We start from the raw sequence: 24,937 nt of genomic DNA on the forward strand, positions 1-24,937 counted from the left end.
GTAATCTGAGCTCAACCACTCAACTCTTTTGAAAGTATGAATTATCTATCTATTGCTTTCCAGTGTGGCTGACAACTAAGACCTGTCCTGTGTACTTGTTCTCTACTTTCTATATATTATTGTATCTGTAATTTAGCATTAACGCATGCAAAATGTAACAGCTTCTGGGGGGGGAATATAGGGCAGCGCAATTAATGTGTTGGACCAAAGATGTCGTAAAATGTAATTTGTGTTGCGTGTTGATAGTGTGACATTCACAAAAACAGTCTTGGGTTATTTAATGGTGATTTAATGAACAAACAATGAGAAATACATGGTACATTTCACACACCAGTATTGCCCAGATATAAAAATAAACATTCAAAACACTATTTTGTGAAGTTATCCAACTGGTATTTGTTTTTGCACTTTACTCATGTCTCGATACCTTCAATAATGACATCTTTGTGGAATTTAAAGGGTTAAAAGAAAGAAGAAAAAAGCCAGCACAGCATAGAAACAGCAGCTAGTTAGGGGGGTCAGTATTGCAATTAACCAACGGGCTCCCCTTTCTTTTTTTATACCCCTTTATAAAGCTTTTGACACAAGCCAGTCATCGCTGTACAAACACTGCTTTCTAGAAAAACACAAGAGGAGTGGCAGTAAAATCAAGAAAATACTGTACAAAACAACATGGAATGACTGACACTGCAAGGTGTGGCACTTTAAGGGTGAGCTTATGTAAGTGTTTATTTAAAACACCTTGAAGAAAGTGATCCACTTCAGTTTCAAGCAAAAGTGCAGTTGTTGATGTTTTACCCTAGCTTAGTTTCAGAAGTTTACATTCTTTTGACTTAGAAGGGAAAAATGGACCCGAATTCTTTTTGAAAAATATACATAAGTAAAAAAGTAGCTTTATCCTTTTCTTTTCAGGAAATCTGGCACATAAAAAGGGCTCTTCAGTAACTTTCAGCTTTGACAACACCACCGTCTCCCTCGCTGACAAATCTCTTCCGGCCTCTGACAACAGACAGAACATATTAACCCACAGTTAAAATCAACAACAAAACAAACTGGGAAACAGGGTGTAAGGTGCGTGTAGCGTGCACTTACCGACAGGGACAAAGATCTCTTAACTTCACATCGATGATTCCCAGACTGAAGCTCTTATCAACAAATTGCTCCAGGATGAAGTATGCACGAGGGACATCAATGTTGATTTCAGCAATGTCCATATAAACTCTTTCATAGCCCTATGAAAGACAAAGAAAAAAAGAAACTGTCAAAGACACTAAATAAAAACTAAAATTGTACTGTAAAATTTGCACAGTATAAGAAGACATTATCTAAAACTGTTTTTAATCTTTTGGGCCATTCTTTTATGATAGTGGTTGTTTACTTTTACAACCGACGATAATTTCATCCAGCTGACCGCGAGAGTCCGAAGCAGATTGTCCATTGATGCACAAAACATTTTAAATATTTTCCAGGGGCAGACCCCCATTCTTAATACATGTCACTACCAATGTTGGAACCAAACCTATCCCCTATTGCTGTCTATAATACAGCCTATTTCAGGACGATCAAACAAATAAGCTGCTGCTTAGTCAAATAGGTATATGCATTGCTTAGTTCAAACACCAGGTGGCGCCTTACCCTTCTCATTTGGTCCAGAGTGATGACTGAGGACTCAGAGAGCAACTTGAGTAACTGCAGAACCATCTTCAATGTTTTCTCTCCTTTGGACTCCAATACCATCACAATTGCCTGAGGGAAACAGAAATATTTACAGTTGTATTAGTACTCAAAAACCTTTACTGCAAATCTACGAGAAGCACTTGTGATGCTTTCAGGAAAGTCTGAGTTCTGCTTCCAACTAATACAAAGACTTTACCTCGTAGACAAACTCATGGTGGAAATGGGGAACTTCCAGATCTCTCAAGCACCGCTCAGCCTCCTTGCCGTCTCCAGATAGGATGTACTCCTTCAGCAGCAGGTTCATCTGACAATACAGAAATGAGCATTATTCCTACAGCTACAAAAAGAGCATTCATCAGTTGTAACTGTAGGGAACTCATGGACTTGAGGATGTGTTAAGGCTCAAAGCAGAATAGATTATAGTTTATGAATTATGGTATCACACCCAATAACCTCAACTCAAACTATTACCATAGCCATCCACATTTCAATCTTGTCCACAAAGCCTTTTTATGGTGGTGAACTTACTAGGCCAGGAAAGCTTGATAAGCACAAAATGCATTTGACAGACAGAAAGAAATTAAGATATACAGAAGATACGAGATGAGTGCTAATAAAGAACATGTCTACTACCAATATCTTCTCCAGTCCGCCTTATATAATCTACCTGTTTGATGAGCTGTGGGACGGGTCTCTGTCCCCCGCCGGCTCCCCACTGGTTGTCTATGCGCAGGCCATACCTGCTCATCTTCAGCAGCACAGTGGCCCGGTCCAGTGACACTCTACAGGACAACAAAAACAGACAAAGTTGTTACTGCAAACCCTGTGATCAGACTGTGTCTCCTCTGATGTACCCACATTACTTGTTTTACTTGTAATGTTTGAGAAACCTTTGTTTTTCACATTGTTAATCTTACTGCAAAAGACTTTGGACTTGATAAGTGATCTATAATACTCACAAGATATGTTTCCTTTACCTCCAATACATTTCAACTCTTGTTTATATGAATTAATGCACACCTTAAAGAAAGGTCCAGCTTCTCTTGCACTCTTATGACCATAGTGATAAGACTAATATATGTACAGACAATCTATATGATATTATCGACTGAAGACTCCCATCTTATGGGATTAGCTAGAACCTCTGAGCTGATAATCATAACACAGAAAACTAAAATCACAGCAACAGCAGAGCTCAGCCAACAATAAAGTACCTGGTGTATTCGCAGTCAACTCTGCCTTTGTAGGCCTCGATGTAGCTCTTGGATAATATTTGGTCGCTCACAGCTCGTGCAATAAATTGGCCCACCAACTGGAAAATGAACACGGATGGAAAGAAAAGTGTCAACAAACAAACTATTGAATACGGCAGAGTTTACTGGAATTGTTATTCGGCCTACTCATGTTTTCGTTGCTGCTGTTTACATTCCTCCTGATGCAAATTAAAAAAAGTGGACGACAGGAATTACTACTTTTGTTTCATTTGTGTGACAAATAGGCTACAACTAAATTTCGTTGTGCCTTCTTGAGTTGCATAATGACAATAAATGATCCTTAAATAAAGCAGGTCACCTTGTTGAATGTCAGTAAGTCAAACAATAACAGGTTTAATAGACTGTAGCCAAAAGTCAAGGGGGTTCATTAATGACTGCCACTAAAAACACCACGTATTTCCTACATAGTAAATACAAATTAATATTGTCTTTATATATCAAAAATACAAGACAAGCCATGTATATCCAGGATTCAAGGATCAGTGTCCTGTCCTCAGTAAATAGAATACAGGTTTATTGCATGAGAATACATGAACTCTACGATAAGTGATTTGAGTCCACGTATAGTTTTAAGTCAAACAAACAATTATTTTACACATTTAGTTGCAATTACAAAATTATTTCAATTCGAAGAACTGGTCCCACAAAAACACTGATAGATGACTGACAGTGGCCTCAGAGGCTGGAGCGTTTCTGTTGGTTTACAGTAGTGTCGGCACGTGATTTTAGGGAAACGAAAGAGCTGGCTTTGCTCTTCTGGCCACGACAAAGCCTGTGCTTATCACTGATCATTGTTCCTGGTCAGACAAGAGGCAGCTCTCATTTGACCCGTGGCTGTGGCTAGACTCGCAGGCACATGAGGAGAAAGAGAAGAGAGTGCAGTGTGTGTGAGAAACTGAAAAAGCGAGTGTGAAAGGGGTAAAGGGAAGGAGGTGGGGAGCTGGGCAGAGTCATAATACCCCTTTAAACCCACAGAGGACTGTGAGAGTGGGACAAAAATGACTAGCAAGCCCCAATGAGACAGTGACAGGAGGGGAGTGGGGGAGGATGAGCAATAACCCTTTGAGCGTTTGCTGAGCTTGCATTTTGTGAGCACAGACAGACAATGGACAGAGATCTCATGTCTATGCAAGCTAAAAGAAAGAGAGCTAAGCACACACACACACACACACACACACACACACACACACACACACACACACACACACACACACACACACACACACACACACACACACACACACACACACACACACACACACACACACACACACACACACACACACACACACGTCTTGTGTTTACTGTAATAAGACTGTCATCAGTTTGTAAAAATGTCCTTGTAACATGGTAGTAAAAGGTTGGAATATACTAAATCCTATATTATGTGGATTCACTGCAGCTCCGGGGTCTGGTTTGATTGTTGAACATTTGTCGACTAAGCCATATCAGTTCTTCAGTATTATTATTTCATTTTGAATTTTTCAATCTTGAATTGACAACAATTTAAGGTTATTTACCGCAAATACATAAAATAAAAGTGTACACACACTTATCTCCAGACCCTCAAGAGACTCACCTGCGGGGCTCCGGGTGTATCCAGGACCAGATCGGGCAGCTCTAGGAGCAGCTTGTCAAAGGAGTTTTCCATGTCGCTGCGGGACAGCACCGGCCCACAAAGGTCAGCCAGCAGCCTGGAGGTGAGCTCCCGGTGGCTGGCTTTAGCCTCCAGGGCCAGTGACACAGCCAGCGAGGGAACCTCGCTCCGCTTGGGTCCCAGGTTCAGTTCTGCAAGCAACTCCTGGATGTAGAGACAGATGTTGAGGAGCACATGAGCTTCATGGCTGTGTTCATGTCTTTCAATTTGTCTTATTTTTAGAGAACTTTCTATGAAGATGTCTGCTTCAGTCAAGCATGAGAGCAAGTTTACTGACGGATTATTTCTTGCACACTTACCGCTACTTCATTTGTGTCTCCATGTTCAAAGTACTCTTGCACTATGGGGATGACTGTGTTCTCAAAGTCCCTCTCATCCAGCGGAGGAACCACAGTCTCATATACACAGTTTTCCTGTCAAAACACAATCAAGTTCCAGGTCTATTGTTTGAGAGATAAAATAAGGTTGAACTTCAATGCATGATGGTAATTTTATCAGGCATAGTTTGGGGTATTTAGACAGACAGACAGACAGACAGACAGACAGACATACATATATATATATATATATATATATTAGGGCTGTAAAATGATTACAATTTTTAATCAGATTAATCACAGGTTTCTGAGGATTAATCATGATTAATCACATATTACCGATATTCTCGGTATATTTTTGTAAAAACATAAAGATCTATGATAAAAGACGGATATATACATTGTCATTTATACATTGGGCTGCTGTTGTAAACAATGCAACTATAGGTCGTAAGGTTGAACCCCGTTATTGTTTCATCCCGTTCCACAGTCAAGCATCTACACAATCTTTAGCTCATAAAACAAGAACAAGTCGTGCTAAACTACCAAAAAAAAGTTTGTCGCTGAAATTCTAGTCAATTATTGATGCAGCGATGTAGGAGGAGCATGGAGATTTAATTGGGAGCATTGAATATATTCAGTTGATTCTGCAGGGAATAAAAAGCAAAAAAATAAAAATAAGGATAAGTAAAATGCACAGAGTACATGAACGTGTGAAAGTGACACATGTAAAAGAGCTTTACAATTCTAGATGGAAGCTCAGAAGACGCTCCAACTTACTCCTGCTCAACCGAAAGTACAACTAGAAGCTCTTGTCATCCAGACACAAATCGCGGATAGGTATTTGCCGTACTCTCTTTTAAAAAAAATTAAAAAATATGGCTGGCGAGTTTCTTGGGAAAAACTCGTAGTGCGTTTTTGTCAAGGAGTTTTTTAAGCGGCTGCGCTTTGAAAAGTCTCGTGCTGTGTGATCGGCCCCTCACCTCAGAATCTACCTCCTCATTAACGGAAGCGTTAGCTAATAACGTTCCACCGAGAGAGAGAGAGAGAGAGAGAGAGAGAGAGAGAGAGAGAGAGAGAGAGAGAGAGAGAGAGAGAGAGAGAGAGAGAGAGAGAGATACACACACACACACATATACATACAAACTCTGCATGTTTTGATGCTTTAGATTATACAAGTGATCATGCTGATCTGAACGCGTGCATAAAGATGTACAATATCAACACCAAAGTCAGTACCTGAGCTTCGTCATAGTTAGGGTCTTTCTGGTTTACCGCCTCCTGTTCATAAACTTCACCAGATCGGCCCCACACACCTTTTCCTCCAGCCCCACCTGCAGACAAAGGTCAGTGACGATATTAGGCATGACTTCATCTATTTTACAAGGTAACATGGTATAAAAGTCCATGAGCAGTGTCATTTTCAAAAGATTTAGTGGCACACATATTTGGTTTATGTGAAACACAACTTGATACACAACTAATTAGGAATGCCATAACAAAAGCTTTAGGTCACCACCAGCAAGGATTCTTGCAAAATAGTAGAGCTTAGAAAATGTCTGGGTTCTGCTCAACTTGTGTTGCAAAGACTTGCCCTGTTGTAAAATATGTCTTTTTATCTTGTTGTTCAAGTTGTTCCTAGTACATTCATAAAAAGAAAGTTATGTTGCAGCTGTTGGGCGCATCAGGTTCTCTGAACATGATATCCCTGAAATATAACTCGAGACTAAGAAAACATAAAAGCATTTTCAATGTGAAACAATTAGGAGGTGGTGAAGCATGATGTCGTGTGACAAAATATTGAGACACCAAAACAGCAAGGCGATGCTGATCTAGAGGCCATTTAAATAGATTTGCACTGTATAGCAACAACTTGGGTCCCTGTCTACTTCCTGTCAACTAAAGTCATTTACATACACTGCTAAAGGAAATGAACTGGAACACATTTGAAATGTTTACATTTACAACTGTGAAATGGTTTAGAGCTGGGAAACATATTCAAACCTCAAGTGTTTACAAATCATTAGTCAGATTACATTTTATGAGCAATTTAGGCTCAAACAGCCACTTTATGGTGCTAGTTTCAGATACATCTTTAGAATCCGCTCATTAAGAGCCTGACCTTCCTTATAGGCCTTGTAGTGTTAAGCCTCCCGTATTCCTTTTCAAGTGTCCAGGTCTAACGTCAAGAAGGAAAGAACAGTCAAGAATTATCAGGTGTGATCAACCTAAAAATTGAGTGTGCAGACAGTTACTCAGTGGTTTAGTAAAAATATGTACACGACTCTCTTTCAGACTTCTCACACAGCACATATCTCGGCTATAGCACACGTTAGACTTCAAAAAAGGTCTTGTTCTGCGGTCGAAACCAGTAATACTGTAGTTATAATAATATTACTTTAGTTAAATGGATGGATCTGTATGAGTAAGCCGTACTAATGCCCATGCTACAGTTTTAACCAAAGGACCAAATATGCTGTGATATAGTCACTCTATCTGGGGTGGTGACGTCTGTGTAAGTGTTACACAAACAAACATCTGCTGGGTCTGAGGTAAGCACCGACAGATTGAATTCAGTTTAAGAAGACCAGTCCCAAGCAGCTTGTGTGACATGCTTTAAAACCTCCTTTTGTCCTATATAGATGACTCTATATTTAGCACAGCACACATTGCTTGTGCAAAACTGTTCCACTTCAGCATCTACAACATGGAGGATGCTCATTTAATTAGGCCACAGAATCTGTACATCAACTTGTATTTAGTATTGCAACTACTGCGATACATGGAGGCTTAATGCAGGAGAGCTCAGATAGCAGAGCTCCACCGGTGTGACGGTTCTGTTATGCAACACAAAAAAAAAAGAAAAACGACAAACACTGTGCCAAGAAAAGCTCTACTTGCTCCAGTTCAACTACCCATGGGAGCCAAGTGACTGAGCAAAGTATCTGAGGTGTACTGCAGTCTAATGGGACATACAAGTAGGCATTGCATACTATAAATCTATATCTATATATATGCAGTATGCAATGCCTACTATATGAAGAACCTATAAAGAGAGACAGCTGAATAGAATCATGTTGACACTTGCTAAATTCTGATCTACTATAGTACATTGTGATGTGTCAGTGTTCATTTAAAATTACAGTTAACGTCAAGGAGAAGACAGATCTGAGGAGCCATATTTGTTTTTATGTATAATTTGGATATAAAAAATAAGCCATGATGCAGCATCAGTTGAATGTTGTTATGAGAAGGGTCACAAACAAAAATAAAGTATATCTCTAGCTATCAATGTGCTTTTTAGTAAGTCTAAAACAGAAAACAAATGCTCCTTACACCTTAATAAAGTCAATTCACACTACGTTTTGTTAAAACAACAGCCAGCTGTTTTTGCAGGCAGACATGGCACTCCAAAAGGTGAAACATTTACCACACATTCAATGAATTGACAGATTATCACTATCAAAAGCACCGGTACACTAAAAACACATGGATTACTGTTAACCTCTAACGGTAAAAAAAAAAGAACAGGGTGCTTTCAGATGAGTGACCTGCTCAATATCGCCTCGCCATTTGTGTTCATACTAATTGGTTCATGGCTGCTAGATGGAGGTGACGACAAGTAGGTCGCACGATGATAAAGGCCTTCCCTTTGAAGCACTGGGACTCTTCTAATGTTTACTCGCCTGTGGCATTGACCAGCAAAAGGTTATCCATTGAACATGAGAGAAACAGAGACATTTGATCTCTTTAGTATTACAATGTTACATGATAACATTATTTAAATCTTCTTACCCTTCTTTGGGAGACCTCTGCCCTTGCCCAGTCTTGACTTTCTGTCAAGCAGCTTGCTCTTAGGGCTGGTGGGTGCCACCGAGGTTCCCCTGACCACATCCCCATTATCGCTAAGAGAGTCCCCCCTGCCCGAGTCCCTGGAGGAGTTCTTTCTCAGCCTCCGCTTGGCCTTCGCCTTGAGACGTGCTTCATGGATGTTGTTGCTAGACGAGGACAACCAGTTGCCATTGATCTCATTTTTTACGTTTTGGTTGACAACCGATCCTGTATTGTCTTCCTCTTCAGATACCAAAGAGTCACTCAGGTCCTCTGCCTCTGTTGGATTTCAAGGGGAAAATAATGGGGAAAGGGTTTTAATGTTGAGTAAGTAGCTTGTATGTGCAGAACTGATGAAATAGACTAGAGCTGCTACACATTTGGTATTCTTGGTTATCTTCATTTCAATAGAGGCATGTGAAAATACAATAAACGTGGGTGATGTGTTATGTCAGACTGGCTAACGTAATAAAGACAAACACAAAATGTAGTAAGTGTGGCAGAATGATATTAGTGTCATATTCAACATAAAAAATGTAAAAAATAAAATAAAATAAAAAAAACCTGCAAGCAATGCAAGAAAATGAGCCAGCAACCACATCCGCATGTAAAAGCCCCACAGTAGACGCGTCACACAGCGAATGAGGCATTTAAATAGTTGACACACTTACCAACGGGGTTTGCGTTCAGCCAGGCTGCGCAGTCAGTTGCCATGTTTCACGAAAGAAAGAGATTTTGCAGCTGAACAATATGCAAAAAAAAGAGAATACCAAATGATACCTGCAAAGAGTAAACAGAAATTGTTACACGCAGACAATAGTTAATAACATGTCCAGACATGCAGCAGGATCCCCTCCCCCTCTCCATTCAAAGTCGCTCTGTTGATAAACAATGGAGAGCGTTGCGTTAGCTCCAATTCTCACAATTAGGAGCTGTGTCAAAAGACCAAACTCCGGATTATCTAGCTAAATACACATATACAACGAAAATACTCAAACATAACATCTCCAGGTCCTGTTTACGTGGTGTTACACGTTGTCATATATCGCTGACTCGCTAGTTGCCGAGGACGTCAGGAACGTTACAATTAACGTTACCGTTAATATATAGCTAACTAACTGTTAGCTGGCTCGCCGTAGACTTTTCGAAAAAAAAACGTTACTTAACAATACAACATGTCAAAAGTGAATGTCTAGCTCTCTTTTTGTGCCGATTAAAACAACTCACAATGCATAAAGTCACTGACCGTCTGTCGCGTCCAAGCTTCAAACTCTGACACGAATCCTGTTGTTTTTGTTTTATCTACCCAGCAACTCAAGCGCTGAGGTCTGAGTTCGCTTTTCTGATTGGCTGGAGTTGCGTCGGTTTTTTTTAACCAAAGAACCAATGAAAATGCACCACGGACTTTTCTTCTCGCATGTTCCGTGTAGTTTATGTGGTTTACAAGTGCTGCCCCCTATAGGTGGTGCTGCAGCGCTGCTCTTTTTGTTTGGACCTATTATCACATCGGCTACAACATTCTTGCTAAACAATAATGCTGACGATGGTGATAATATATTGATGATAATGATTGATTGACACAGTCTAAATGATAATGATTTGTTCTCCTGTCCAATGCACGTTAACCATTCGGATCAGTTCACCTAAAAATATTATGTTGTTTAAACCTACTGTGTGAGTAAGCAGACTACTTGTGTCATGTTTAGTAAAAGTACAATAATTTTGGACAGGACCAGTGTGAAATAGAATGTATCACAACTATTTAGTTTTAGCACCCAGATGTGTTGTTAGGCCTCAACACGCAGGGGAGCTCTTTTACAACACTCCCATTCAAATACTCCCATAAACTGGTAAATGCTGTACTCTGTGCGTGTGTCTTAGCTGCATTGCCAATATACATTATATAGCATGCAGAATATGTTAGACTATACATATTGTTCATTTGAGAATAAAATACCAGTTGAAGCAAGTTTAAAATGTTTATTTACCTTTTTTGCATCAAAAATCATATGAAAAGCTTGTCAAAGAAAACAACACTAGTATGTCACAGGATCAGTATTCACAGTATACAAGGACAGCATTTGGCTTAATAATCCCTTTTAACATATCACTGTAACATGAAACATTGCATGTTTGACTGATAAATTAAACACATGGTCCAGTTTAAGGTCTTCAATATTTAAGGCATTAGATATGTCAGTGAATATGACTGGGATTGCTTTATGAATTCAATCCAACATGAAACTTCAGAAAAATTAATGTTTTTTGCATAGTTGCATTATTAGCCATCCAAATGATTTATATTTTTATATGATAGACATATATCATTAATGACAAGATGACAGAAAACAGCAAGAGCCTTTAAACCACATATAAATAAAGATGTAATGTTGTGTACTAAGCTATACATTTATTAAACACATACAACAAACCTGAGAATCATAGTTTTAACAGAGTGAAAACATTCCTTGGCACATATTTCAAGTCATAAGTTGTTATGTATCATTGTTGCTAAAATTGAGAAAATGGACTAACATAAGTCCGTACTGTAAAAACGTGTCTTCTCAGTAATTAGACATAATAGCAAATAGATTTCTATTCCAAAAAATAACAAATACATATCATCACACACAATCCAATAAAACAAGCTGTAAGAAAATCGATGAACCAAAAAAAAAGCAATGAAATACTGTAGCCCCAGATATTAACATAATTGAGATATCTCTAGTTGTCAGTGCCTATCAAGACATCCAGACATCCCTTCTCCCAAAATATCAAAACCAGTGCAATTGTCCTCATACTCTATATTTCATGTGTCACACTATCTGTGCTGTAGTTGTCCATAACCTGGCACCAACAGCGCACACACACCCACGCACGCACACACACGCACACACACACGCACACACACACACACACACACAGATCTGTCCTCTGCTGTGCGCTGTACAAGACGTGAGAAACCAGCAGATGTCACTGTGCAGCTGAGGTTTCAGCAAGAACCCCCGACAGACTCTCCTCTGCCAGCTGGGACAGGTATTTCTGTGGGCGAGTGGGAAAAAATAAAAAATGTTTAAAGTATTACATATCTTGTTGAATATATATATATTCAAGAAAGGCCAAGACAAGAAAGCTGCATCTTGAGAATGTCAGCATTGCGGCCAGCTGTCCAATCGTCTCCACCAGCTGCATGTTGGATTGTACTATACAGTTTCTAACGCAATTTAATCACTCAGAGGCCGGTTTCTTTTCTTCTTCTTGTCCTTGATTTTGTATAGCAGATAAATATGTGAAAAGCTGCATCTGATGCTGCCTTGGATTAAAACTGAATTGATAAAAATGGAAACAAGAATTAACTGAGTAGAACAATGTAGTTGAGTAAGTAAAGAAAAATAGAAATCAATGTAGTCAAACAAGAGATATAAATTGATCCAAAACAATTAACCACCAGAACACAGAGAGCTTTGACAGACAGCACAAGTGTTTAAAACTGTTTTTTTTTTCCCCTCGTGGAATGTAAATCCATCAAACGTTTGAATTGCTGCTCCTCCGGCTCGCCTCAGCTGCACAGCCGGGGACGAGAGAAATGCAAGATGGCTTTGTGCTGAGTGGCCAATATTTAGAAACCTAATACAGTGGCAAGTTGGCATGCAATGTGTATGTTCGCCCATGTGTTTGGGCTCATTTGTGTGCCCATTCGACTGCATTCATACATTTTCTTTTTATTCTATAAAATGTCAGTGAGACAAGTTGTTAAATTGCCTTGTTTGTAATAAATAGCATAAAGCACAAAGACATTTAATTTCAAGTCATTTCGTTTTCAAAAAATTTGATTCAGTTAAGTTTTTGCATTCGACAGTTATCAATTATCAAACTAATATTATTAGTATGAGTGGATATTAACTGTCTTTTGCAATCCAGTTTAGAAAACACCATATTTGATATAAGATGTTAAAGTAAGATTTATCCCCAAAATAACACATATACAAAAGGAGAAAGGCAAAGAAACGGGAATATAACATGCAGGTACTATGAATATGAAGTGATAACTCATCAACAGGTGTTGATCTTGTGAATCTTGCTACCAGACCACACTGAGTGTGGACCACACCTGCAGTTCCCACGGTAGAGTTAAGTATGCAGCATACAGATTTAGATTATATTTGGTAGTATGAAAGGTGTTGTATATGTATACTTACACACTAACACACAGCGTGTCTGCACTTTTTTTTTTTAGCATCCTCATATGGGACGGAAGAATGAATACAATGTGGAATTAAAATCCAGATTATCATTGTCTTCCTTCTCATCATCATCATCATCATCATCATCATCATCATCATCATCCCCTGAAGGACTGGAGTGTCACAGATCCGCGTGTACCTGAAGGTTCCTGTAATGTACGGTGCTGCGGCAGTGAGTGGTCTTTGCAGTCTCCTCACTATTGTAGAACAGGCTGCAGAGTTTGCAGTAGAATCCGGTCCTTGGCACTATGAACTCCACTCCTATGAGACAGCAAACACAACTATTACAAATCAATCCCAGAAATCAGCACCAGACAGATACGAGTTCTAAGAAGCAATATAGTTGAAATAGAACTAAAAAGGTTTCATTGTATCCAAATTTTGAAAGTGAAAACTAAATCCTGCTTATTTAATTCACTGAACAACTTTTTTGTCATTCTCTTTTATTCAAATCAACACAGAGAAACTAAAGCATTCCTCTGTCAGAAATATGACTTATATAACCTCTCTTGGTAAACTACACATCGTGCCTCTGCACTCCAACATACCAGAGCCTATTTGATCGATTCTATTCAACATAAAACATTTTCTAAATAACATGTTTCATTCAATTATCATTACTTTCAATTATAATGAAAAAAGGACAACATATATTATTGGAAAATACAAAAATTAAAACTTTTAAACATACTTTGAAGCATTTTATGTGACTCAGATATGAAAAACAATTTAAAGGGAACTCAATTAAGCGGGAAACTTCACACAATGACCATCAACTTCAAAAGGCTGAAACCATGAGATTAGATGTGAGTTAACTGAACATGAAAAGTTTCCATAAAAACCCACAATTTTATTTTCTCCTTGGATGAATAAATTAAAGAGGAAGGGAAAGTATTATCTGACCTAATGGTTTACACAACATTCAGAGTATTAATAATGTGGCAAAATGCCATTTGCTATCTAAAGATAAAATTGAGTGATGTCTATCTGAGCAGAGAATTAAATCACACTTAGAAAGTAATCCGAGCTGTTAGAATCCAAGCCTTTCGTCATACTGGCTAGCTCGGCACTGCTCTCACACAGCGGTTACGGCTTGAAATCCCGTCCGGACCGACAGCGCCTTTGCGGAAGCTTAGCGCCCCACCCTCTGGTTCCCCCTCCGGTAAACACCGTTAGCACCGTCAGCACTGTTGTGGTTGTTTGCAGCGTTAGCTTCTAGCCGCTGGCTTAGCCAAAAAACATATCACATGTTTGCCGGTTATTTTTACACTGTTCAGATGAGTATCAAGGTACACTTCAACAATATCTGTGACAGAAAAAAATGGCAAAAACAACAACCAGATGACTCATCAGTTTTAAATTTGTCTCAACCATGCTATCAATGAACACAGTTTGCTCTAGACACACACACGCACACACACACACACACACACACACACACACACACACACACACACACACGCATTCCCATTCCCAGGGCGTCATACAACAGGAATAGCTAAACCCACGTGCCTGTACTCTAGGCTATTGTTGTCACACTGCACTGGGTTTATGTAGATCTCCATGCAGCAGGCCCAACATTGGCCATGTGCTCAGCCGTGTCATTCTAGCCCGAATGATAATATAAATACACATCTCTCAGGGGTGCGTTTCACAACCTGCTTACGGAAATAGGTCAGCTATATAGTGGCCAAGCAATTCCAGTCAATTAGAGTGCTAATGCAACAGGTTGTCAGTGCACTTATTAGTTAATGGTGTACATGACAACATGATATCCTTATGACAAAAACCACAAGCTGAAGACTCTCTGAACTCATCTCTGCGACAACCATTAAATACAGACCAGTTCAAAGACTCTTAGACTGAGTTTAATTCAGCCAGAGAAATCTGAACCAGTTTTATTATTATTTCTACTGCGGACTCTTTTTTGTTTTAAATAACTTGAAATTTGCTGACATAATAACAAAATGGAGGGTATCAAATATAGTGTGTGGAGCTCTCAAATTTAGTATATTTTCAAACATTCAGGTTCAGAGTCATAATAAAGCCGATGCTTACCCAAAGGGATGCTGTGTTCACTGACCGCTTTGTCTTGCTCGCGAGATGGCGAGGGCGGCTCGATCTCTGTAAAAGGCATGTAAATTATAAAAAAGGCAAGATGCACAATACAATACAAAATTGTGTCACAGTATGGAACACGTTTTAGCCGTGCACTAATTCACCACGGTGCATTTACTTTTACTGATTAATACATATTTTTTTTAAACTAGTTTGGGACATTACATGACAGAGTTGCAGGGAATGTCTGAAACTATTTCCCTCGTGAATAATAAAACAATACATAGCTGTTTTCAACAATCATGCATAAACTTTATAGTATAAACTAGCATAAACTTTATAGTTGTAATAAAAAACAGAGCTTGGTATGTCAACGACAGACCATTTTTTTGCCTTACACATCCAGTGAACCTCTTGTTTATTTTTTCCCTTCAGAATGCCTTTATTGGACAAAAAGTAAACACTTAAATTATTAATAATTTAGCGAAATCATTTTTTTGACAATCGACTAATTGATAATTTGACTAAACTATCCCATTGGGATAGACTTAAAGAGATCTAAGCCTATCCTTTTGGATGCTTTATGAACTGAACCCTCAATCTTTCATGGTGACGTTTGAAAAGTACCTTTTTGATGAATGTCATCCTTGTGTTGAACCCCATTATTGATTGTTTCCAGGACTTGTCTTACTTCCAGGGTTTTGCTATCCTCTGACGCACAAATGTGATTTTCCATTGACTCCTCTGCTGATGGCTCACTTTTGGTTTTATCCTCTAAACACGTATCCTCCAACGCAGCCTTGAACTCCTCACTGGGGAAGTCCATAAGGTTGTTGACTGGTGGCTCAGAAGTCACTGGACTGAGCGTCTGGTCTTCAGGACTGGCTGCTGTTAAAACACTCATCGGTTTCTCATTTACAGATGTTTCTGCCGGGTCTCCAGCATCCTCACAGGAGGATGAGGATGAGGAGGAGGAGGAAGGTGGTGGTATATGCTCCTCCACTGCTTCGTCATCTGCAGACTCTTTGGGGCAGGATACACACTCTTCCAGCTCGGGAAGATCTGGCTCAATTATGGAATCATCTTCTCCTCCCACTTCATCTACAGTGACCAGTTCCTCCATGTTCTTAGGATACCAACACTCTTCATCACTTTCATCTCCACTTCCCCACTCCTTCACCTTAGAAAACGGATCAAGAAAAGAACCATTAATACTCTACTCTGCGGTAGTAGTAACCTGGAGCTTTAAATGGGATGTTTACAGTTCCCCTAAGAGAAGTTTGAATGTGTAATAAAGATCGCAACGCTTACTTACAGTGTCTCTTTCTTTACTACATTCAGTAGACTCTTTCGGCACGTTGATTTGCGGAAGTGAAACAGATTTTTCTTTTGACTTGCAATCCTGCAAAAATAAATGTCTTAACAGGTAGGAAGATGTGCCACGTACAGCATACAACAACAAATGATTTTGTAAAGTTACTCACGGTAGTTTCTGTCGTGTTTTCTTTGTCATTCTTTTCTGCAGTGATGCACCTCCTGCTTGTCTTTTTGCTTCTGTCTTTGCCTGGCGAACCCTGCCTTTTGTCTTCTTGTGTTCTGCGAAGGGGCTCCTCAGTGATCTCATACTCAGAATGCCTCGATCTACTGTGGTAGTCACCTCCATCCCTCCTCTTTGGCTTGGCGTCATGCCTCTGGTATGGAGGTCTGGGCGGCTTGTCTGACTTGTACATTTGTTCCTTTGTGTAAAACTCGTCCTCCATATTCCTGTAAGAGCTGAAGGACATGCCGTGAGGGCTGCCTCGTGGGTGCCAGTCTCTGTTGCCCCTCACCCCTTCACCTCCACCTCCACTTCCTCCTCCTCCACTTCCTGCTCCTCCACCTTCTCGCTCATCTGCAGATCTCAAGCTGATATGATCCAAGGGTTTCTGGTAAGCCTTCCGACGGTCAGCTGCTCGTCCATTTGGCCGATCGTCATCCATACTGCTCCCATTTCTCCATGGGTCCTCCCTCTCCCTTTCGTCCTCACCCCTTCTTACGTGTGATGACCAGTCCCAAGAGCCCTGGCGGGGGCCCAGGCCATTGCTGTTTCTCTCCGGACCCCTGCCTGATGCTCCCTGGGGGCTGTGGGCTGAGCTGCATGATGTAAAACTGGGGCTGTGGGAATGAGGACTCAGTGAGCGGCTGATCGGGCTGCGGGAGCGTGCTCTCTCCGGGATGTAGCTGGAGGAAGATGATGGTGAGATTACAGGGAGAAATGCTCGCAAACTGCACTTTGTATTTGTAGATCAGAAATACCACATTGGCTTGATAAGTAATCATCAACAAAATGTCTCAATTTTCATTTTGATTTCCTTAATTAGTGACTTAAAGAACTGCACAAAAACTTGAGTCTGATAAAGTATGAAAAGTTGCCTTACTGTTCATGTTCTTGTATCTCATCTCTTCCCCGCTGAGATGTGATATCCTGGATGATGGACTGAAGATCTTTACCTGGTTTCTATACATAAAATAAATTCCAGTTCAGCAATGAGCCGATTCAGCCTTAAACCTGCTGTTTACTTTGTTATTCAGCCTTACCTTGAGCTGCAGCTCTTTGTACCTCTTAGACATTCGTATAAGAAGTTTCTGATTGCTAATCATAGCTGGAGTAAGTTGGTAGTATTGGACCATGGCCTGAGCTGCTTCAACATAAGCCATCTCCAGAAATGCCTGATGGGAGAACATAAAATTTCTACAAACAATAATCCCCTTTTGACAGTTATATGGTTTCTCTTGCGTCTGCACAATAATGTCTCATATTTCAAATGCCTGACTGGATTTAAGATCTTGGAAAATCATCATCTCAAGGTATTACGTTTTATTACCATAACAAACCGCTAAAACAGTTGCTTTAGTCCCTGAAACTAAAACCACCATTTTTGTATGAATGCTTTAAATCTGATAGGCGTGATATTAACAGCGTAATTTAGTCCTGAAACCTTAGTCAGTTGTACTGGTTTTGTACGGTTAGTTAAACAGACAGTTAAAAAAAAGAAGAAATGTGAGCAGAAAATTTGATTTGCATTTTTAAACATGTCTTTTTAAGACAAACTATAATATTAACAGGATCCACACCTGTCTTGGAACTCGTCAGGACAGAAACTTGTGCAAATGAACAGTAATATTCTTGTACCTGATGCGTGGAGCGCATGAGAATGTAGTTGGTGACTTTGCCGAAGGGTAGTCCCAGGTTGATGACATCATTCTCTGTGCAGCTGCCCTCAGGGAGATTGCAGATGTGGACGACTCGCCCAGCTGTGGTCTTTCTGGGAGGAAATGGCTGCAAATAATATAAACAATTACAACCATGAACATTGTATTAAGTATCACACCGACCATTATTCAAAATCCAGTATATCAATATATATCAACATCCTGCTTACAACAACATTAACACCATGAACAGTATATACTGGGCTAGTCATTTGCTTTTTGTTTAGTTGTTAACTGTGGTGAGCAAACCTGCCAACCCGACGCTGAGAACAGGTCTTCTGGGATCCTGTGTGCACTGAACCCACGCTTCTCGCTGCCATGTGTGAGCTGACTGATCCATTCAGAGTGCTTCCTTTTCTATTTCTTCATGGGTAATTATACAAGATATAAGATGTAACTACAGTTAGGGAGCTTTCACACTTCCCTTTTGACATAGTTAGGCTTCCAGTGATTATGTAAAGTGAGGCTTAACCCTCAACTGGATACACAGAAATAAAACAGAGATTAAATCAATATTGATGTTCTCATCTTACTGTGGGATTGACAGCAAACACTAAACACTTCCAAAAGTGCCGGTGTGCTCTTTTAACAAGCTATATAGCACATCAATCAATCCTACTGTATGAAATTAGTCTGTCTAACATTAGTGTAACACTATCACACAGGATGTCATGTCCGTTTCCCTCCTTAATACAACCCGCCTCATTCCATCTATTCATAGTTACTTGGCAGTAGTGCAGCCGTGATAATGAAAGTTTACTTGTTTGGATTTAGAGACTTGTCAGCTGACAGGCCCTAGATATTTCACACATTTGACACAAATCCCTCTGGGCTGCCAACTATAGTGACTCGCACTGTTTTTTTTAACTTAAAGGAAATGGGTAAATTAGCAGTAGATTATATTTTTCTTCATGGAGACACAGAAGGCTGCATAGAAAGAGTATAGAGATGGTAGAACTAATTTAATCTGCTCTGGTATTAGATATTGCATTGTCATTGATTCTGACACGTCATTTATTTATTATGATCACATTTACTTTTATAGAAACAAAATTTCAAGGCAGATACTGTGAACAGTGTTTATTCTTCGATTGGTCTTTCCCTGAATCTTTCCCTCCATGGACTCAACCCCCATCTTTGTCCCCCACCATCTCTTTCCAAACAGCCATGCTGAGAAATGTTAACACCGATAATCTAAAGCTTCAGCCATAGCAGGGACTCAGGATGCTGTGGAGGAGCGTGTGAAGGAAATGATATGCATCCTTTTAATAGTTGTTTCACCATTTCCAGTAGTTGCCCAGAATAATTTACTCACAACATTTATAACTTCAAAAATGCAAAGGCATGTGCCACAGACTGATTTATTCTGTCTATCTTTAATCATCATTAAACTAGACGTTGGACATGCCGTTTCACACCTCCTGTTGCTCTAACATCAATGCAGAAAGCGGTTGTAAATTCAGAGCATCATATCATGGAGTCTTATTTCTGCAACCATTGTGCTGTCACTGCAAGTTTTCCAGTTCCCCTCCTCCTCCTGCTGCTGCTTCTCTGGCTGATAGACCTGACAGACAGTTACATGTGCGAGACAGACTCGGTTTCTAAAACCACCTCGGACCAGAAGCTAGGATCTCTGTTTTTACAGGGAAAACACTAACGTGCGCTTCATACGCTTCTAACAGCGTGACATGTAGAATGTAAAAGGAGGAGGAAACTTATACAATCAAAGTCACTTTACTATGGATGTTGAAACATAATCATAGCAAAAACATAGCAGTATTCATAACATACAAGAAGCACTAATCACAAATAGTTCATAAATTACATGTTGTCACCTTCCCTAAATAATGGCTTAAATCGTTTTTTGACAAAAAATGATTTTCTTGCCTAAATCTTCTCCTCATGATACTGGCCAACCCGATTCTTCCCCGAAAGTATAACAGCCTATGTGAAGAGTGTGACTTAGGCCATTTTATTTTGCCTAAGTCAAAAGACAATGTGACTTATAAGCAATTTTACAAGCTTTTCAAGACGGTATTTTGAAGTGAGCATTTTATCTAGCAATTTAGTTTTTGTCAAAGAAAATCACACGTGAACATAATATTTGTAATCATAACACAATTTGACCGGTATTACAATATGCCTGTTGTGCAGTGTAGCTTGTGCACCCCTCTTACATTTGATCAAGTTTTTTGTGTTTTCTGAAAAACCTGAAAAAATGACGTGGGCCAATATTTTAGGCAGGTGACAATGTGATTATATCGACAAGAATGATGATGATATTAGTAGTTGAATGATAAACTGATTCTCTTTTAGATGGGTACTTTTTGCTAACTCAACTATTTTACAATGTTGATACTATACATTGCAGGTTATTTCTCTTCAGAAATTGTGAAAAAAAAACATATAACTATCCATACAACTATGAGCCAGATGCCTGAATTTCTATGCCACAACTAAATGGCCATCAGATATGAAGAGCAATAATTCTATCAACAGCTCTGTGCCATCATCACGCCACACAAAGGTCAATGCAGGTCGAGGTCAATAAACAGATCCAGGAATAGGCTGTTTATATCGTTGGGATATTAGAGAGAACAAGAGTGTTGCTCACTGCACTCACTAACGTCTGACCTGTAACATGTTTTCTGTGTCTGGAAGCTCAGACAGTTTGACCACAGCATTGATGTCACAGTCAAGGTTGGCTCAGGCTTTAAACGGGAGCTGTTAACTGCAAACCAGAGTCACGCCATGTCAGTGACACTCACAGGGAGGCCCCAGACACACTGCCAGGTTCTCCTTAAATGGTAAAACAGGTTATGCACTCAATCTGACTAAAAAAAAATGTAATTGAACTGGGAATCAACTATTATTGATAAGAATACCTTTCGAAATTAATGATTCTCTACAATGTTTGCATCATCACATTTTTGTTTTACTTATTAAGCCCAAAAGCAAAAGGAAAAAAAAATACATAATTTCTTCCCGTCAATGTACTTTTCCAGAAATCTACCAGTCGGACAATGTGCAGGTTTCACTCTACAGTCAACAGAGTAATGGCTTTACAAGCAGCGTGTGTTCAGCCATATGTTCTGTAGCTGAAATACTTCCAACACTGTCACCTACTGAGCTAGGGTCAAATGGCAAAAAGGATGACAACCATTTCTCACTGACCGCTTTCCTGTTTTCACTGACAGCGTGCTGAGTAACATTAGCTGGAATCTCTCCACAGGGCATGTCTGTTTATTTGTACAAAGCAGAATCCATGTTGCAGAATCCAGGGAGATCAGTCTGGTGTCACAGTTTCTCCCCACGTTCCTTCACGGGGCGCTCACACGCCGATTCCTCAGATCGCCTTCCCCATCTCTCACCAGTCTGTAACGTTACACCCCTGCCTGCGGGTTGTGACCAGAGGGTCTTAAAGTCTGTGCTCCTCACAGCAGTTAGCTGTGATCCCGTGTTTATCTCGGTTTGAGTTGTCTTATCACATAAAGCTACTGTACTACTTCAAGCTGGGCTGCAGAAAACTGAAGTCCAAACTTAGGACGGCTGCAAAAGACATGCTTGTACGCATGTACTAATGCACGTGTGCGAGCTTCTCCTTACAGGTTGTGTATGTTTGTTTATATTAACTTTTATAGACAAACATACGTGAATAAAACGTAATACATTCAAAATAAATGAACAAATCTGTATTCCACACGGTGGTGCGTGTGCATGTGTGAGTGCTCTCTGTTCAAAACAGGACTTTAAAACCAGTAAAACCCCACCTGTTCTGCTTCAACAGGTGTGTGTTTATAGCAACCAACATTAGCTCATGTAGCGCAGCCTATAAATATTTTCCCACCGCCACAATAAAACTCTTTGTCAAAAACCGACCAATGACCTTCAAGTTACTGAGTTCAGGCTCCTGTTAAATTGGCTGCCCTGGCAATGAAGAAAACAAACGGCTGATACGAAACAGCATGCAGACAGTCATGGATGTTTGTTGGAAAGGAACAGTAGACAGGATGTAAGTTAAAACACATGGGCTCTTTATTCTAAGATCCTAAACATAATTCTTTACAAAGCCCAAATTGTCCTGTGTATTTGAATCTTACTTTTCAAATGTTTCTTTTGTTTTTGTGTGTGTGTGTGTGTGTGTGTGTGTGTGTGTGTGTGTGTGTGTGTGTGTGTGTGTGTGTGTGTGTGTGTGTGTGCATTTATATCTACTCTTCACTGAGCTAATTGGTCCTGCATCATAAGTTGCTCTATGGGCCTTTATAACATTTTTTGTGTTTTTGTATCGGCTGAAGAAATGCTTAAAATTGTATATATATATATATATATATATATATATATATATATATATATATATATATATATATATATATATATATATATATTCCTAATTATTAAATATTTGTTAGGCAAATTTAACTATAGTCTACATTTTTTAAACCGTGTGAATAGTGTAAGTGTATATACTGTATAATGTGGCTTAATCACAGCTGATGTATATTTTTAGAAGAATGGCCTGAACCTTTTCTGTAAAAGTTGGTATGTTTTTTTTTCCAAGAACTGCAACTAAATACACGATGGACAGTGTGTACAGTATGCCTCTGTGAGCAGGTATGTGCATGTTAAGGTTTGCCTGCTGACTGTTGAAAGCCTCACGCTGGGCACTAAAGATGGCTTTCCACAGGTTTGCTGGGGCTGATTTTCACCCCGCTCATCATCTGCTCCACTGTGCTTTCAGAGGACACCTGCCTTCATGATGGACGCCCATCAACAGCTGCTGCTTTTCAACCGCAGTCAGGAGCTGAGGCGACTGTGGGGCAGCGAGCAGTGACAAATCCTTTCTTAACAACACTCAAATTTAATTGTAACCAAAAGCATAGTGATGGGATTAACATCATCTTTTCTTTTTGTTATTGATACATTCCTACAATGTGTTATTTCTGCACCCTCCACTGGAATCAACATTTTAATTTAAGTACATTGACAGACTGTGTGGCTAAGCACTAAAATACATTTTCATAAAAATGAATAGTCCTATTATTGTTTAATACACTTCAAATCCTGCATCAGCACCCATAAGAGCTGCAGCCAGTCAAAGGCATTTTATTATGGCTTTGTCACATGTGTGAATACAAATGATTTCTGAAGTGCAAATAATAACTTTCAGTTAGCTCTTAACAGTACGTGTGTGCTACAGTTGGAGCATTTGGTTGTGCACGGCTTATGTGAACAGCTGCTTTCGTTAAAACAATTTCTGTTTTGACGTGCATATAATTCAAGACACTGCTGAGTTGTGTCCAGTCTTAACCAAGTTTTACAGTATTGCACTTACACATGTAAAACGTGTTCCCCTGCTTAAAATCAAACCAATTAATCTGTTAATGTATGTAACAATAACTAATAAGTAGGATTATGCAACAGATTAAAAAATCCCAAAGTATGTATAATATTTCAATATGAATTCACACATGTCCACTCCTATATAACAACACCCTCAAACCATTCTTTTTTTGTTATATAAGCACATTTTACCGCTGAAATTGTATCCAGGGGCTGAAGAATAATTAGAGGTGAAATAAGGATATTATTTTGTTTATAGACAACATTTAAATGACTCAGAGAGACAAGAGCTGTCCAGCCCAGACAAAGCCTGCTGTTGGGCCTCAGCAGCTGTCAACAAGGAGAACTGTGTCTATTAATTAAGCAAATGCCTTCGGGCTCCATCCATTACACACTTTCTCGAGTTTTTCCTGCTGCTGAGCACCACATTATTTTAAGAAACACAGACGAAAGGCAGTAGGAGAGTATTTAACTATTACATATAATGATGTATCATCTCTGCACCAAACACCAATGCTGGCCACTTTCCTCTGAGTCTATTATTGCAGCAGTCATTATAAGAGTCAAATATTAATGATTAATCACCGTCAATCAATTTCCATGACACAAGATATAATCAAGGTAAAGCTAATTCAAGGATGACAGCTGGTCCTTTTCACGTGCATTCTTCAAAACCGGTCACAGCATGGGATTCACATGTCAAGGGCAAACGAAAAATAAAACATACATTTATCTGACCTTTGACTCTGTCTGGTGTGAGACGAATCCTGTGTCTGACATGGGATAAGTCTTCATGGCTGCAACTGGCAAGTATGATGCATTGGCTTCTGTAGCTGCATCTGTGAAAACAATTTGAAATTTGGATTTTTTTTTAGAATCTCTGCATATAGTCGACCAAGTGCGGGATACAATTATTTGTTGGCATGCATTGTTATGAATACTCTTTACAAAGGTTAATCATTCAAATTAAATTATTATAATTTGTTCTTTTTTTATTATTCTTTGTTGATGGAATTGTGAAGCCCTGCTTTGACACAAAATGCATCAGGGCTAAAACTGACATCTGGGAAGCAAGATAGTGCTCTAATGTCAATATACTCTCAGATTCTCACTTATACCCTTTGTTTACAACAGACAGTTTAAAAACTCCATCGAGAATATACACGCAAATGTTAAATCAAAGCTTACTTCTAAAAACTTTTTTTTTTTTAAACTTACAACTAGTTGAATGTGCTGTACTTCTAATGATCCGGCTTGATTTCTCATCCTTGGGCTACTGGTTATACT

The 24,937-nt window shown here is 39.4% G+C and overlaps 2 protein-coding genes across 3 annotated transcripts in view; both read right to left on the reverse strand.

The window, feature by feature from the left end:
* Positions 1-273: 273 nt before the first annotated feature.
* Positions 274-10,133, reverse strand: pdcd4b (programmed cell death 4b). 2 transcript variants are annotated; one of them, XM_068592472.1, is made up of 12 exons: positions 10,003-10,133; positions 9,428-9,536; positions 8,721-9,035; positions 6,165-6,259; positions 4,908-5,021; positions 4,531-4,752; positions 2,892-2,989; positions 2,345-2,459; positions 1,874-1,981; positions 1,636-1,746; positions 1,093-1,232; positions 274-999 (listed from the first exon to the last, which is right to left on the reverse strand). In XM_068592472.1, the coding sequence occupies exons 2-12, from the start codon at positions 9,468-9,470 to the stop codon at positions 939-941; spliced, it is 1,422 nt and encodes a 473-aa protein (XP_068448573.1). In that variant the 5' UTR covers positions 9,471-9,536; positions 10,003-10,133; the 3' UTR covers positions 274-938. The 2 variants fall into 2 exon arrangements, with proteins under 2 accessions (XP_068448573.1, XP_068448574.1); XM_068592473.1 differs by having other exon boundaries at positions 9,984-10,080.
* Positions 10,134-10,722: 589 nt separating this feature from the next.
* rbm20 (RNA binding motif protein 20) overlaps positions 10,723-24,937 on the reverse strand; it is a 41,655-nt gene continuing 27,440 nt past the window's right edge. Inside the window, exons 5-14 of the mRNA XM_068592650.1 lie at positions 24,389-24,489; positions 18,231-18,377; positions 17,636-17,767; positions 17,476-17,555; positions 16,543-17,278; positions 16,374-16,460; positions 15,686-16,238; positions 15,059-15,124; positions 13,140-13,261; positions 10,723-11,798 (exon numbers count right to left, since the gene is read on the reverse strand). Coding sequence (XP_068448751.1) covers positions 11,730-11,798; positions 13,140-13,261; positions 15,059-15,124; positions 15,686-16,238; positions 16,374-16,460; positions 16,543-17,278; positions 17,476-17,555; positions 17,636-17,767; positions 18,231-18,377; positions 24,389-24,489 — 2,093 coding nt within the window. The 3' untranslated portion in view covers positions 10,723-11,729. The remainder of the gene's footprint in view (positions 11,799-13,139; positions 13,262-15,058; positions 15,125-15,685; positions 16,239-16,373; positions 16,461-16,542; positions 17,279-17,475; positions 17,556-17,635; positions 17,768-18,230; positions 18,378-24,388; positions 24,490-24,937) is intronic.

This window comes from Clinocottus analis, unplaced genomic scaffold (assembly GCF_023055335.1).
Source record: "Clinocottus analis isolate CAN_PGR_092001 unplaced genomic scaffold, fCliAna1.0.p SCAF_27, whole genome shotgun sequence".
Classification (NCBI taxonomy): Eukaryota; Metazoa; Chordata; class Actinopteri; order Perciformes; family Cottidae; genus Clinocottus; species Clinocottus analis.